Below are 12,945 nucleotides of genomic sequence, written 5' to 3'. Positions count from 1 at the left end.
CCACGGGACCCCCCAGCATGGCATGGGCGCCCAGGCAAGGCTGTTCCCAGGACCTTCAAGAAGCAGCCCCCGCCCCCAGGGGCTCGCCAGGCCCCCTCCTTGTTCTTCAGGAGTTTCCAGATGGCTCCCCGCCCATCTCCACCCATCGCACCCCCCTCGAGGGCCGCCCACCGCACGGGGCGGGGGGCGGTATCAGATTCCGCGCTGCTTTACCAGGTCCCAGTCTATACTACGGAAGAAAGCGTGAGACTTGATGTCGGAAAATCCAGTCTGCGGCCGGCAGCCGAGCCTCTCCTTAGGGTCCTGGGGGTCAGAGTTCAAATGAGGACAAGTCAGCACAGAGCAAGGCGGCCCCTGATTCCCGTGCCCAGCAGGGGAACGGGCCTGCCCTCCCCGGGACCCCCCCCCCCGCCGGCCCAGCACCCAGGCGAAGGCCAGACGTTCCCTTCATTGGAAATGCTTCCTGCCGGCAGGTTAAGCTCCTCCGGGAAGTTCCTCTTTGGCATCGTTCCTCGTCGTTACATTTTGTCAAGCGTGAACAAGCATCCGTAGGACCAAGGAAGGACGCAGAGAGCCACACCCACGCCCGACACTAAAAATGCCAACCAGCTGGTGGAGCCGTGGCCCCAGCAACAGAGGAAGGGCCGCAGCCACGGCTGGCTCGGCCGCCACGGGGGCCACAAGCGTACCTTGTTTAAAAATCCTTTCAACACGTGGGAGGCCTTGACCGAGAGGAACCGGGGGATCCGGATGGGCTTCTCCAGGATGACTGCAACGACCCGGACCGGGAGGTGAGAGCCAGCCCCCTCTCCGTGCCCGGCCCCGCCCGCCATGTCAGCTCTGCCCAGCAGCCAGGGAGCCGGCGGCCTGCAGGGCACTGGGAACCCTCCTGAGCAGGCGGTTCGGGGCACTCGTGGTGCCCTGGGCCCCGTCCTACACCCCAGCAGGGTCTCGAGGCCGCAAAGGGCCCTAGTGCCCACGGTCACACGTGCTCACGATCACATACGAACCAACGGTGGCTCAGCTGGCCCTGCGTCCCCACGTCCACGGGTGCCAGAGGCCACCGTGGGGACAGCCTCGCCCTGAGCCCCAGCATGCCGGGGCTGTCGGTTCTGGCCCGGGGCCCAGATTGCAAGGAGCCATGGCTGGAAGGGGGCAGCACTGTGGCTCAGCACAGCCGCTGCCCGGGACTCATGTGCACACCTGGCATGGGCGGAAGGGAGTTTGGGCTAAATCGGGACAGATTCTCTTTCCTGTGGGCGTGAGAGTGCCGTGTCCCCCTAGCCACGGCCGTTCCCACACCCACGGCCCGGGCTTTGCTCCCAGAGAGCCGGTCGTGGACGGGTGGCCCCACCTAGTCTGTGGCAGCCGCGGGGACCAGCCTGGGGACCTGCACCTCTGAAAGGGGAAAACCCGCAGGGTGTGGAGTCAGCTGGACGCACGGCCCGCGCACCTTGGAAAAGGTAGTCCTCGGTGTTCATGTCGGGGTTGTCGGTGATGATGTCGAAGGGGGAGCGGCCAGCCATCATCTCGAACATCAGGACGCCCAGCGCCCACCAGTCCACACTGAACCCTGGGAGAGAGTGCAGGCCTGTCAGGCCGGGCCTCTCCAGTTGTGCTGTCCCGTCACGGGGCGACAGTCATGACAGTTTGCGTTTCCTGAACCACAGCTGAGGATGCATGTCCCCAGCGTCTCCCAGGCAGCCTGGCCTCCCCTCTGTCCACTGTCCCCGGGACGCTCGGCTCCCCCTTACTAGCTGCAGAGCTGTCTCCACATCGAGGCAGTCCACGGACGGCCAGCTGCTCCCAGGGTCTGCAGCTGTCCACCTCCATCACACACGGGGTCCCCATCCCGGGCCAGGTTCTAGACTCCCTGCTCTGGTCCACAGCTGCCGTCTGTCCTTCTCTGGCTACTAAGTGACTTCAACCCTATCAGCCTCCTGGGTGCCCAGGTATCTGAGGGTGCGAGAACTGCCCACCCTGCCTACCCGCCCCCCGACTGTTAACAGCAAGGAAAATGTGTGGAAATATTCGATGGTATGTTTGGGATGTGAAAACAGCAGAACCCAAGGAAGGGGTGCCAAGCTCCAGTGTCCACGGGGGCTGTGCGTGGCTCCAGCGGCTCTGGGAACCCCTCCAGAGGGCGGCGCCCACTGACTCGGGACACCCGCCTCAGCCCTTCGGGCGCCTTGACCAGAGGGATCCTGTCCAGTGACCTCGCCAGGGGACACCCAGGTGGACACACAGGACAACAGCTGGGGACTGAGGCCAGTTAGTGGCTTGGGGCTGGGACGAGGTAAGGTGTGCATTTTAGTGCCATTTGGTTAGGAAGCCCCGGCTGCCGGGCCACGGCCCCAGAGCCCCTGGTGGGGAGCCCCGGCAGGGTTGGCCCCAGGCAGACCCACCTCCCTCTCTCTCTGCTCCGTGGCCGAGTCCCCAGGGAGAGGAAACTCCCAGGGCTTGGGGCGCGCTCCCCCGCCTCCGCTGCGCCCAGCGCCCTAGCGCCCCGCCCACGCTCACCGTACTCCTCTCCCCGCAGGATTTCCGGGGCGATGTAGTTCGGGGTCCCGCAGAAAGTGCTCGTCGTGTCACCGGGGCCCAGGCCTTCCTGTAGGGATAGAGCCAGTTACCAGGAGGGAGGGGCCTGCCGGCGAGAGAACCAACAGAGGACCGGTGACGTGGGGGCGGCCGGAGCCCGGCAGCCAGGACGAGACGGAGCGGGCGCTGGGTTGCCCGGGACCCCCCAGAGGCAGGCGGGGGCAGCGGGCCGGGAGCCCACCTTGCACATGCCGTAGTCCGTCAGCTTGATGTGACCGTCAGCGTCGAGGAGGACGTTGTCCAGCTTCAGGTCCCGATAGATGATCCCTCTCTCGTGTAGGAAGTTGAGCGCGATACAAATCTCAGCAGCGTAGAACCTGGGGAGGGGTGACACCCGTCATCAGCAGAGAGAAGCCAACCAGGAACCGGGACGGGGGCCCAGGCGCACAGACGCCCCGTATCCTCCGCTGAAGAGCACGTGGGCCGACAGGACAGGACAAGGCACGCAGCGTCCTCGTGGTCAGGGAGACGCACACCAAACCCACCATGAGACGTCACCTCGCGCCCACCAGGACAGCCACTCTCCAAACCCCCCAGACAGAAAAGAACAAGTGCTGGTGAGGATGTGCAGAAACTGGAAGCCTTGTGCACTGCTGGTGGGGATGTAAAATGGTGCAGCTGCCGTGGAAAACAGTACGGAGCCTCCTCAAAAAAATTAAAAATAGAATTGCCATGTGACCCGGCAATACCGCTTCTGCGTATATATCCAAAAGAACTGAAAACAGGGACTCGAATGGTCATTTGTACCCCCATGTCCACAGCAGCACTATTCACTGTGGCAAAACACAGAAGCAACACAAGTGTCCATTGTCAGATGATGGATAAACAAAATGTGGTCCATTGACACAATGCAGTGATATTCAGCCCTAAAAAGGGAGGAGACTCTGACACCTGCTCCGGCGTGCGTGGACCTTGAGGCCACGATGCTGAGTGAAATAAGCCAGGCACGAAAGGCCACGTCCTACGTGATCCCGCTTCCACGAGGTCCCTGGAGGCGATTCACAGAGACAGAAAGGAGGAGGGTGGCGGCCGGGGCTGGGGGAGGGGTGGGGAGTGAGCGTCTCATGGGGCCAGAGCGCCGGTTTGGGAAGATGAGAAAGTCCTGGAGATGACGGTGGTGGTGGTTGTACACAGCATGAATGTGCTTAACGCCACTGAGCTGCGAACTTACAAGTAGATGCGCCGAGACAGTAACTTTATCTCATGTGTGTTTTACCACAATTAGGAAAAGAGGACATGAGCGTGTGGGGCTCGCTCTTCTCCAATGACTACCCGCCTCCCCCCAGAAGGGATCTACGGTGACTCATGATGCCGCGTGGAATTATTTTCCAGTGAGGAAATGAGGAAAAGAGAAAAATATGGAAAACAGGAAAGAGCTACGTACGGGGTGGAAATAAACGCCCCACCCGCCCGTGAGGCCAAGGCTGCGCGGCGGTGATGGGGTCAGTGTCCCTGAGAGTCATTTAGAAAGAAATGGAGACGGTCTTCCTCTTCCAGGCGAGCCCCTGCTGTACATCCGTGCAGATGGCGGGGAGCGGCCCTGCCGTCCAGGCGGCTAAGCTGATGGTCGGGACGTTCACCCCGTTTCAGAAACGGGGGAAAGCACGGCGCCACCGCACACGCAGCGCTCTGGGGGGTCGGCCACTCCCAGGACCCTCCCGGCTCTGGCCTGGCCCCTGGCGGGAGGCAGTGACCCCCTGTGCCCCTTCCCCGAATCCACTTCCCTCCTCCGACCCCCCAGGCTCCCCCCGGCCCCCGGCTGCACCCACCTGGCGTGCTCCTCGGGCAGCTTCCTCTGCCTCTGCATGTGAAACATGAGGTCGCCCCCGTTGACGTACTCGATGACCAGGAACAACCTGTGGGACACGTGGCGGGGAGGCCAGGGTCACAGGCGCGGCCGGGACCCCCAGGGGTCCCCCTCTCTGGCCGGTCACCCTCCTGAGAGGCCCAGGGAAGGCGGCGACCGGGGCTGCCCGCCCGGCTCGGGGGTCAGAGGGGAGCCGCTCAGCTCTGACCCCGATGCAGTAAAACTCAGGAGAGAAACTCGCCACTCGCTGCGTCCAACACAGTTATTTGTTCTCCCAGGGGTGCCAGGCCTGCCTTTGGTTAAAAAAGGTAAAAATAAGGCAGGGCTGGTGGCCGGAGGCCCACTGGGGCAGGGAGGGCACTATGTGTCTGGGTGGCCGCAGAAGGCCTCCCCAGGGAGCAGAAGCCCGGGTGGTGGGGGGACGGGAGGGGCCACGGGGGAGGGCGGAGAGCTGAGGGACCACCCTGTAGGCCAAGGGGAAGCCAGAGGGCAGATGCACAAACCAGGTGATGCGAAGGACCCTCTGGCCGCCGTCTGGATGCACCCCAGGAAGGGCGGACGGGCAGGCGGAAGGGGGAGGAGGTGCCCAGGTGAGAGCACAGGTGCGCTGGCCAGGAGGGCCTGAGGCAGAGGCCGCAAGATTGCCAGTGGGCTGGGCAGCCAGGAGGGGAAGGAGTGGGTGGGACCCTCCCTGAACAGCAGGTCCCAAGGGGGAGGGTCAGGCTTGCTGACCTGGCCACCGGGAGCAATGCCGGCTGCCCTCCAGGAGGGGTGTTGGGGGCAGCGGGGTCGGGGCTGCCGGCGGGAGGATCCCTGGGATTGACAGATCCGTCCTCCGGATGCAGGCAGGGCCCTTCAAGTCTCCAAATTTACCAGTTACCATGTGGTTGCTTTTCTGATAAGATCCTTCTCACATTTAATAAGGTTCCATTTTCAAAATTAAATTCCCACACGATTTTCCAGAAATACCCTGCTGAGGGCAGCTCGCGGATTTTTAGGTCAACGGCTCCTCTGGGGCGCTTCTGGGGAGTTGGGAGCACAGACGGAGGGGAGCAAACCCGCCAGCCCCCCAGCCTGTCTGCATCCCTGATTCAGTGATGACGTCCTTTAACACGGGGCAAGTGAACAAGCTGCAAATCGCCTTCCAACTCTCTGATTACATGTTTAGACTAGAAACAACTCCTAAATACATAAATAGCAGAAATGGAGACAAAAGCCTGAACACTGGGTGGGTAGCCAGAGCCTTCCCTGTCATCCTGGAGAAAACCCAGCTCCTCTGTGGGGGCAAAGCGGCTCCCCCGCCTCCAAAGGATGCTCCCGGAAAGGGTCCAGGAACCCTGGCCCTGACGCGGGTCCACCCGCTTTACAGACAGATTGTGCTCACGCACATCTTGCCTGTGGCCGCTTTCACACTACAACAGAGGTGAGAGACGGAAAAAGCTTGCCGACCAGCTACAAACAGCAAGGACAAACGACAGCTGTACAGCCCCCGCTGACCGTCGGGCACTATTCCAACGTGTGTGCACGTCTGATCCTGGCAGCTACCCTGAGGGAAGTGCTATGCAGCTCCTCGACCCCTGGGGAGAGGCCTAAGACCGAACGGTTTTAAAAAAAACCATTTACTAACAACTCTGTGACATCAAAGCACAGGACGGTATTTGCCACCAGGACCCGGAATCCTGCAGCCCCAGGAGGTGTGTTCACCCCAACGTGGGTGCTCCCCAGGAAACGGATGTGGCCGCCCACACAGGGACAGAAAGAAATACACCAGTTCTGGAGACAGACACCAGCAGGACGGCTTAGGGAGCAGAAGAGATTTAAGGGGACATTTAAGAACCCAGAGAAGAAGCGGCAATGGTAGTTTCCCTTCTGTATCCAGGGGAAAGACCGTCAAGGCAGTTTCAAGAGAAGCCGCATCTCTACGCGTGGACGCGGGGACACGTTCAGCTGGTCTGTGGCTGTCACCTGGGGCCCCGGGTCTCAGGTAACTTGCCGATCAAGGAATTTATTTCATTTGTGAAACTGATCAGCTGCAAGAACAGAGCAGGATGGTTTTTTTTCTTAAAGCAACTGTGTATCTGAAGAATTTTTTCGTTCTACAAATAAATCTTAATACTACTTCCAACATTGCACTTTTTCTTTTTCCTTTTTGGTTTTTACAGGAGTACACTGGATTTACAATGTTGTGTTAGTTTCAGGTGTACCACTTTCAGCATTTCTTTAGCGCAGAACCCCACCAGAGCCGCCAGGGGCTGATTCATTCTGATGACAAGGCTTTGTGTGACTCAGACAAGCTGGCTGCTATGACAAAACGCCCCGATGTCCATGGCCAAGCGCAGCCGAAGGCCGTCTCTGGGCTTCACGCCTGGGGCTCTGCCACGGCGCAGGCAGGGTTGGCACGTGTGTGATGCCAGGATGGGAAAGAAGCCACCCCTGGGGCCGAGACAGCAGCTTACGTTTCCTCGGTACTTCACAAAATGTGCAAAATATAGTAAAACCTCGCAAAACAGGATTCATCAAGAGCTGGAGACAGATAGGGGAGTAAACACCACAGTCAACTCACAGGCTGGGACCAGGGCAGGAGCAGAGGCCAGAGGCCGGCCCTACCTGCCTGACCCCCATCACCCGAGGAAAACCTGGGATGTGGGGCCTGTCCGATGGCTGAGGGTGCCGGGGGCAGGGGAAGAGGGGACCGTGGCCCCATCTGCATGGGAGATGCTCTCCTCAGCTCGGGGATGAGTCAGGCCAGGCCCCTACCTCCCCACAGCCCCCATGGGATAAAACACCAGCCCCAGGCTTCCCTGGTGGTGCAGTGGTTAAGAATCCGCCTGCCAATTCAGGGGACATGGGTTCAAGCCCTGGTCCGGTAAGATCCCACATGCCACGTGCACCACAACTACTGAGCCCACGTGCCACAACTACTGAGCCTGTGTGCCACAACTACTGAAGCCCGTGCACCTAGAGCCCGTGCTCCACAAAAAGAGAAGCCACTGCAATGAGAAGCCCGCGCACTGCAATGAAGAGTAGCCCCCACTTGCCGCAACTAGAGAATGCCCGCGTGCAGCAACGAAGACCCAATGCAGCCAAAAATAAATAAACAAATTTATATATATATTAAAAAAGCCACCAGCCCCATACCTCGCTCAGAGGGGACACCGATGGCATGGGACAGTGTGCTGAGATCAAGAGGTAATGCCACATGGACACCAGCAGCTGGCTGCATCTGGCCCCCCACCCATGTCTGTCAATAAAGCTTTATCGGAACACTGTCTTTGTCTGTCTGAACCCCAGTGAGTAGCTGCCACAGAGACCATGTGGCCCTCAAAGGTGAAAATACTTACTATCTGGTCTTTTGAAAAAAAGTGTCGACCCCGCTGGTGTCAAAAATAACAAGAACAGCAGACTTTACAGCCCTCACAAAACGTCAGGCACTGTTCCAAGCACATCTGTGTATAAAACTTAACCTGAGAACCGTGCGGTAGGTTCTAGGAGTTTCCCTACTTTACAGACGGGGACACCGAGGCAGTGGAGGTGAAACGGCTTTCCCAGCATCACACAGTTACTGTCTAATAAGATCTGGTAGCGGCCGATCTGGATGAATCCAGAACGCAAGCCTGGAGCCCCACCGCCAGTTACCGACCCCCCATCACAGGGGTGGCTGCCCCCCAGTGGAGCTCAGGGACCGAAGAAAGGAAAAGAGGAAGCAGACAAGCACCTGGGCTCCCGACAATGAACGACAGACAGGAAAGGAGGCTGAGGGCCAAAGGGAGCATCTCGGGAGAGACCACCCTCATTCCCGGAGGAAAATCAGAAACGCAAGGCAAGCCCCAGGACAGACACGGTCCGAACCAAAACCCTGAGTCAGAAGGATGCTCACAGCGATCGCGGTGAGCATGCAAACCAGATACAGCCCACGGCTCCGGGGCAGCTGCCTACAGAGCAGGGAAGCTGGCAACTCCAGGCCCAGAAAAACCTCCTCTCGGAGCGGGGGGACGAACAGCTTGTCTCCATCTCCCTGTGGACGGCGCGTGCTGGACGGACACACCACCAAGCACCCGTCTGCGTTCGAGGGCAAGGGGACCTGGCTAAGCCTGGCTCAAGCGCCTGTGCTGTCACACGTGAAGGAGGCACGGAACGTGAACTCCAGCCCTTCCCAGACTCGGGAGTTGTGCCTCATGATGGAATCGAGCAAAGCAGGAGAGACCAAAACCGCGAAGCAGCTACAGAAGGACCGGCGGGAGGGTGGCACACCTAAAAGACATAACAATTACAGCAAACGCAGTTGGGTGGTGGAGAGAGGGAAGCTGCCCTCTGAAACACCACAGGCCCCAGCAGATTCAGGGAATCCTGCCAAGAGATCATTGCAATGAGATTTAGAATGTTCCAGAGAGTAAAAAAATAAGGAAAATGCAGAAATCTAATAAAGATTGTATAAGGGGAACTATAGATGGATCAGAAAACATCAATGAAAAACTCCTAAATAAGATCAGAAAACTGAATTCAAAAGGACATTAACAAAACTGTACACTAAGACCAGGCATGCGTTTCCCCAGGAATTCAAGGAGAGTTCAACCCTGGGAAATAGGTTCTAATGATACAATTCATCATTTTAGGAGGCCCCGAGGAGTAAAAGTCATAACAATCACCCCCATAAACGGTGAGAAGACCTTCGGAAAAATTCCATATTCTTTCTTGACAATAAAATAAAAAGAGGTGTAAACTTCCTTCAGACAAACTGTAACTCCACGCCGGTTACTGGCGTGTCTGTAACCTCCCCACTGGGAGTCTCTGAGCTGCGTTTCTGAGGCTCTGGGGGAGATGGGATGATGGGGTCCAGGAGTCCGCAGGGGGTGAGCCTGTTCCCAAAAGCCAGACAGGGGCAGCACCTCCTTAGCCTCCAGCCTTGTCAGACGGGGCCCCTGTGGACCCGGAACTCAGGGCGATGGCCACAGGTGGAGACGCTGGTCCCTGCTGCTCCCTGCCTCCCCCAGTGCCCCTGGGCCCCTTGGCGTAGCAAACGCCAACACGTTTGACTGGAATGCCAGCGCGGTCTGGTTCTGCGTTCCTGACACCCCGCTGGCCCACGGCAGCTGGCGCTGGGCCCTCAGTGCCAACACCAGACGCGTCCCCTTGGGGTCAGGAAGGGGACAGGTTTGTCCACCACCACCAGTCCCCAAATGTGGTAGGTACCGGCTGATGTCATTAGAGGGGCACGAATCGGGAAGGAGGGGGTAACAGCATCGTCTGCAGATGTTATCACTGCACAGCCGGAAATCCAAGAAAACCACCTGAAATTTACCGGAGAAAGAGAATCATGAGGAAAAGGGCCCGAAATCAATGTGCAGAAACCGCGTTACGTTGCTTGTTGCTCTAATGGAAGAAAAGGCCTCCCTTACAGTAGAAACAGAAGAGAGAAACACTCAGGACAAGATGAAGCGAGGAACTGAAAACTCTGCACGAAGAAAAACTAAGATCTCCCGAAAGAGCAGATGAAAAGGGAAACCACGTAACTGAGCAGGAAGCGCCTGCACCCTAAGGATGCCCCGTCCTCCTTTCCGGAGCTGGACAGGTTGACTCCAAAGTCCACATGGAGAAATAAACAGCAAAAGGGAAAACAAGCAGCGGCACGTGCCGGTGACGAGGCCAGGCGGTGCGCACAAAGCTCCTTCCCCTCCACTCTCCTGCGTTTTGAAAGGGCGTCGAGCTTGTTTGAAAAAAGGAGCTACCCTTTTACGTGGTTTCTGGTGTCGTTTAATAGTTGGCAAAAGCGCAATTTCAGGCCTGGTCCTGACAGTTACTTCGACCAAAGGAGCCCCCACGCCCGGCTCTAGCGAGGCCCTGTCCAGGGGAGGCGTGCAGCTGGACAGGACGTCCTCTCAGTCAGGCAGCGGCTGCGGGGGGCACCGGAGTAACCGCATCCTAACGGGATGGTCCGAGGACGCCCGCTCACGGAGGGCACGTCCCACGCCCGTGCACGCCCGTCCCCAAGCACACGGTAATAACACGTCCCCACCACCCACTTGCCCTGGTCTGAAAGCAGCCAGTCGCCACCAGATTAGGAAGAAAGAAGGAATCACACTCAGTGAAGGCCGTGTGTGGGCACAGCGGCAGGAGGACTCAGGCCCCTGCGCTAGGCGGACGGAGGCCATGCCCCAAGGGTCCCTCACTGTCCGGGGCTGTGGCGTGATCCACAACAGCTACCACAGTGTTTCCAGAGAGATGGAAACGCTGGAAAAATACAGCGAAGTCCTGAAACCTCCTGAGTGTTCCGGGGAGTCTCGACTCACTTCTCCCCACGTGCGCCCTCGTGCCGGGCAGTCTAGCCCGAGGGGCCCTGCTTGGTAGCCTGAGGGGTCAGGGCTGCGTCCGGACCATCGGATGCAGGGGATCCAGGTGGAGAACAGAGGCTGACGTGGCTCCACCCACGCCCACTGTCACTCAGCGCCGCGCTTTCTATTCCGGGTTTAAATTATGACTGGAACACACGTACTGCCTTTGGAAAGTACAGTGACTCACGTTCCCAAGGAGGGAGCACCTGCCCCTCAAGGTCGCGGATGACTCCTGCCGCGTGCACGGCCCCGTGGGCGCATCCTCACGCAGATGTCACAGGTGTCCCGTGACCACCACCAGGGCCCCCGGGAACCGGATCTCCCTGACCCTCCATCAGGAGCGGGCGGAGGTCAGACTGGGCCCGGGGTCTGCTCACCGCAGGCCTGCCGGCTCCTTACCGTGGCGACAACACACGTGGCCCCGGCTCCCCCTCGGCTCCCGCTTCCCAGCCCCGCGTCCACACCGCCCACTGGACACGTGCTTGCCCCGCGCCCCCAGCTCTCCATGTCAGACCCCGCCTGCCACCCCGGCAGCACCAAGCGTTCGTCAGTCCTGCCACGCTCTCCCTGGCATTGGGCGAACTCACCATCCTCGTCTCCCTCTAGGCCTCCCTCAGGCCTCCTCGCCCAGCAGGTCCTGCGTCCCCGGCTGAGGACCGTGGTGCTTTCGGAAGCCTTTCCTCATCCTTCCCCGGCACAGCCGCCTCCCCTGGGACACACCCATGTGGCCGTCCCTCGTGGGTTCTGCCCCCACCCCGCCCCGCCTTGGCGGCGTTCCCAGGGTACACGTGTGCGTTGTGGCCCCCCTGTATGGGGCCCCGGGACCCCGTCCAGGCTGAGGTCTCTCCAGAGCTGCAGGTGAGTCCTCAGGTGCGATTTACAAAGGCCAACACGCAAGGCGTTTCACATCTCGAAGCCACCGGGAACCAGGAAGAACCGAGCTTAGCGTCTAGGCGGGCACCGCAAACAAGGCACAGCCGCTGCGTTCTTTAAAGGGTAAGAAGCGCCCGCGGCCGCGCGTGAATATAGACAACCAATTGGCCAACGGTTAAAAGGCTTTACGTTGGAACAGCAAGTTGACTGCAAGCACTTTACTGGTGGCTTGCTCATCTGTGATCTGAGATCACGCAGAAGCGAGAAAAAGGTCCCCAAACTACAATCTAACGTGGGGGCTGGGGGAGGGAGACATAGATTTCCAGCCACCATCTCTCGATCACCCATTTTCCCCACAATAGCGTAAACTGAAGCCGTTTCCCCTGTTTTGGCCATTTCGGAGTTAATTTTGGCTGTTGTGTAGAAAAGATGGGCTGTGTGGATACGAACAATGGTTTTTCCATAACACAGACGTTTATTTTACACTAAAACCCCACTGTGGGACTTCCCTGGTGGTGCAGTGGTTAGGAATCCACCTGCCAACGCAGGGGTCATGGGTTCAAGCCCAGGTCCGGGAAGATCCCACATGCCGCAGAGCAACTAAGCCCGTGCGCCACAGCTACTGAGCCTGCGCTCTAGAGCCCGCGAGCCACAACTACTGAGCCCACGCGCCACAGCTACTGAAGCCCGTGTGCCTAGAGCCCGTGCTCCGCAACAAGAGAAGCCACCGCCATGAGAAGCCCTCGCACCGCAACGAAGAGCAGCCCCCGCTCGCCACAACTAGAGAAAGCCCGTGCGCAGCAACGAAGACCCAACGCGGCCAAAAATAAATAAATAAATACATACATAAATAAATACATTTATAAAAAAATTAAAAATAAAACTAAAGCCCCACTGTACCATCTGCATACGTTTGTACACGCGCGGGGCTCTGTACCCTGTGTATACACGTGGCGACATTAGTGACTGTAACGCTCGGGACTCCACGTCCATGAGTGAACGTGGAACATGGCAGAGCCGGACGGCACTACTGGATTTGGGGAGAAAAAAGAAATGCTTGTTTTCTTCCCATCCGGAGACCCCCTTCTGATAACTGCTCATGAGAAACTGCTTATTTACCAGAGTTTTGCTGGTGGCGGCCCGCGGGCGCAGCTCCGGAGTGGAGCGGGTGTCCGCTGTGTTCAGTGGCGCTGCAAGGGCTCCGCCGGCTCCCGGCACCACGGCAGGCCCTCGGGGCGGCAGCTCGGCGAGGAGCCCACGGGAAGAGTCGAGGTGGCCCGCACGCCCATCCCAGCCACGTCCCCGCCGCCACCCTGCCCACCCACCTCCCAGTTCCCG

The 12,945-nt window shown here is 59.1% G+C and overlaps 1 protein-coding gene across 1 annotated transcript in view; it reads right to left on the bottom strand.

Annotated features, from left to right (window-relative positions):
• The window catches only part of PRKCZ (protein kinase C zeta), a 96,982-nt gene that overhangs the window by 3,947 nt on the left and 80,090 nt on the right, over positions 1-12,945 (bottom strand). The window contains exons 11-16 of the mRNA XM_079915329.1: positions 4,368-4,454; positions 2,780-2,915; positions 2,521-2,608; positions 1,454-1,573; positions 690-769; positions 214-303 (exon numbers count right to left, since the gene is read on the bottom strand). Of these exons, the coding sequence (XP_079771455.1) occupies positions 214-303; positions 690-769; positions 1,454-1,573; positions 2,521-2,608; positions 2,780-2,915; positions 4,368-4,454 (601 nt within the window). The remainder of the gene's footprint in view (positions 1-213; positions 304-689; positions 770-1,453; positions 1,574-2,520; positions 2,609-2,779; positions 2,916-4,367; positions 4,455-12,945) is intronic.

Source organism: Stenella coeruleoalba (assembly GCF_951394435.1).
Source record: "Stenella coeruleoalba genome assembly, chromosome: 1".
In the NCBI taxonomy this organism is placed as follows: domain Eukaryota; kingdom Metazoa; phylum Chordata; class Mammalia; order Artiodactyla; family Delphinidae; genus Stenella; species Stenella coeruleoalba.
Note: the sequence above shows the minus strand (reverse complement) of the source record. Positions and strands in the feature narration are given on the sequence as shown.